This window comes from Lontra canadensis, unplaced genomic scaffold, assembly GCF_010015895.1.
Source record: "Lontra canadensis isolate GAN:19392208 unplaced genomic scaffold, GSC_riverotter_1.0 scaffold60, whole genome shotgun sequence".
Taxonomy (NCBI): domain Eukaryota; kingdom Metazoa; phylum Chordata; class Mammalia; order Carnivora; family Mustelidae; genus Lontra; species Lontra canadensis.
In genome coordinates, this window is record NW_022631054.1 from 3,937,716 (window position 1) to 3,940,820 (window position 3,105).

Genomic DNA, 3,105 nt, shown 5'->3' on the forward strand with positions numbered 1-3,105 from the left:
ACAGATGCCCGCAATCCGTACATCAGATCCCGATGTAAATGATCGAGGCCACAGACAGATAAGTGGGATCCCAGCGTGAGTCTGAAAGGCAGCTGTGACGGGGGTATCTGTCCGAGGGACCCCGGTCTCTGGGCCAGCCCTGCTCTCTTTCTGGGCTCTAGGCAGGGAGGGGAGCAGGTGGGGCTGGCTCAGTAGAACTCAGGAGGAACCTGAATGGGGACAGGGGCTGGCCGAGGAGAAGGCTCATTTGTACTTTTTGGAGGGGAACTCCCGGCGGCCTTGGCCCTTGCTGCCGAAGTTGCGCACCCGGTGGATGACCTGCAGCTGCTGCTCGATGGTGGCCGTGATGTTCACATCGTCGGGGATGTGGACGTAGCGGATGTTGCGGCCGGTCACGAAGAGGTCATCCAGCTCGACCTGATGTCCCCAGCGGTCTGTGTAGGTGACGTTAGCTAGGCGGATGTTCATGAAAGCATCAACATTGTCTATGCGGCCGCGGGCCACACTCTCATCCCGCAGGTCCACGGTGGTCACCTGGCCCTGGAGACCCTGCAGCAGGATGATGAGGCTGTTCTCGGAGATGGTCCGCTCCTTCACCGAGTGGCTCACCGCCATGCTTCCACGCCCAGAGCTGCTGGCTGTGGGAGCAGGAGCACACAGACGGGAGCTGTGGCAGGCTTGGGGGCTACAACTGCCAGCTCCCCTCCACCAGGCTCTGGCACAGATCTCTCCAAGTCAGCCTGGCCAGGCTCCCCAATCTCTGTGTCTGCGCAACACCCTTTGGGCCAGGTGACTGCACACGTCTCGCACTTGCACATGTCTCACGGAACCCTTCCACTACCAGGCAAGCCAACAACTACTTCCACTCATCTTGTAAATAAAGAAAATATGAGCAAGAGATGGGACGTGACTTGCCCAAGGTCACACAGCTGATGCCTGGAGGTGCTGGGATTCAAATCTATCACTACCTAACTCCTGACCCCACATTGCTGCACGGTCAATCACCTGGTGGGTTTTTCCTGGCTGCCACCGCCCAAAAGGTCTGATTCATTCATTCAGGGGTGGGGCCCGGGTATCCTGTTTTTAAAAGTTCTACAAGTAATTCTGATGAGCGTCCAAGTTTGAGAAGAGCTGCTCTAAGGTGTAGTTTACAACCTTGCTACTCAAAGTGTGATCTGTGGACCAGCACTTGCAGCATCACCCAGGAGCTTGCTACGAATGCAGAATCCTGGGGGGCCTAGGCAGCTCAGCTGCTTAAGTGGCTGCCTTTGGCTCAGGTCAGGACCCAGGGTCTTGGGATCAGGTCCCACATCGGGCTCCTTGCTCAGAGCAGAGTCGGCTTCCTCCTCTCCCTCTGCCCCTCCTCTTACTTGTGCTCTCTCGCTCTCTTTCTCTCAAATAAAAAATAAATAAAATCTTTAAAAAAAAAAAAGGAATGCAGAATCTCTGGTCTTTCCCCAGACCGACTGAAAGAATCTGAACTTTACCATGATCCCTACATCAATCACCTGTAGTTCTCACATGTTGGTGTGTCTCCGAATCACCTGAGGACTTGTTAAATTGCAGAATGCTGGGCTCTCCTCTAGGTTTCAAACTTAGTAGGTCCAAGGTGGTGCCGAATAATGGTGATTTCTAACATGTTCTCAGTTAACACTGATGTTGCTGGGCCGGGGCCCATGCTCCCAGAATGACTGGTCTACACCATGCAGCCACCATGGAAGTAGAAATTTTGGTAAATTGGAAAATAACAACAAAAAACCCCCCGACATGGCAGCATATAAAACACACAGGTTTTGAAGGCAGAGAAAAGTAGGTTGGAATCCTCACTCCACCCACAAGCCCTGTAAACCTAGGACAGTTAGTTACTTAATGTCTCTGAACCTGTTTCCACATCTATTAAACCAGAGGCTAAACGAGGCTAACCGAATCTCCCCACACGGAATGTCCTTTGCTTTCATCACGTCCTGATGCTGTATGAATGTAACTATGTCTTATCTAGTACCTCCTTTCAGACTCTCAGTGGAAGGTGGTGGAACTTTCCTCCCTGAGACCTCACTCAACCCCGACCCCGGGCTGTGCAGAGGTGGCCTTAAGTGTGGCAAGCCAGACCACGCCACCTACGGGGGCGTCGAGCCGGAGGAGTGTAAAGACCCCACCCAGGTTTCACCAGAATGCCACCCTGGCGAGAGTAAGGGCTGCCCGGGGTGGGGGTGGGGGTTGCCCGGCGGGGTTGGGGGGACGCCAAAGGGGCAGTCCCTGGCTCTAGGACGGGCTCTGTCACTTCCCAGGTGAGCGACCTCGGGCAAGCCGCTTAGCTTCTTCAAGCCTGTCAGCCCAGCGGGAAAATGGGGATGGTGACGACCCTTTACTCACGGAGCAGTGGGGGTGGGCGTGGGAGATGGGCTCTACTCGGCAAATCGGGAAGGAAGCGCTTCCCCGGCTCCCTGCCGCTCTCCGGGGTTCCGGGCGCCCCTGAGCTCCGCCCCCGGCTCCGGGACCCACAGCACCGGACTTCTTCCGCTTCCCGGCCCGCCTCGTCGCCCAAACTAGCGGGCGCCTAGCGTGGCCGCTTCCCTCCCGCGGCGAGACCGAGAAGCCATGGCAACAGCCGGGCCGCTCTGTCTTCCCGGTGCATAGAGAGCGCGGCCGAAGTATGCTTGCGCCACGGCGGACGCGCCCGGAACTACAACCCCCAGAATGCCTCGCGAGCGCCGCGCTCGCGCTCGGGCGACTCTGGGCCTGCGTGTTGGGGTGACTTCGTCACTGGAGCCATTCATTCTTTAAACAAATACTCATTGAGCCTGCTCCGTGCGTCAGGCCGCCTCCCAGGCTCTGGAACACACAGCGGTGACCAAGGAGATGATCAGCTCCCTGATCTGGCGATGCATAAATCTACTTGGGGCGGGCTTCCGTACGAAAGCAAACAAGAAAATGATAAAAGTTCTTCAGAGAATTAAAATAGGGTGATGTGATAGTGACCGGGTGGCTTTCTATTGGATGATCAGGGATGTCCTGAGACGGTGACATCTGAGCTGAGATCAATGACATAAAGCCAATTTGTGAAACCTAGGAGAGGAGCACCGCGATTAGAAGGACCTGTTTGTG

The 3,105-nt window shown here is 55.8% G+C and overlaps 1 protein-coding gene across 1 annotated transcript; it reads right to left on the minus strand.

The window, feature by feature from the left end:
* Positions 1–2,661, minus strand: LSM10 (LSM10, U7 small nuclear RNA associated). Its single transcript, XM_032877272.1, has 2 exons — positions 2,374–2,661; positions 1–638 (listed from the first exon to the last, which is right to left on the minus strand). The coding sequence occupies exon 2, from the start codon at positions 613–615 to the stop codon at positions 244–246; it is 372 nt and encodes a 123-aa protein (XP_032733163.1). The 5' UTR covers positions 616–638; positions 2,374–2,661; the 3' UTR covers positions 1–243.
* Positions 2,662–3,105: the final 444 nt, after the last annotated feature.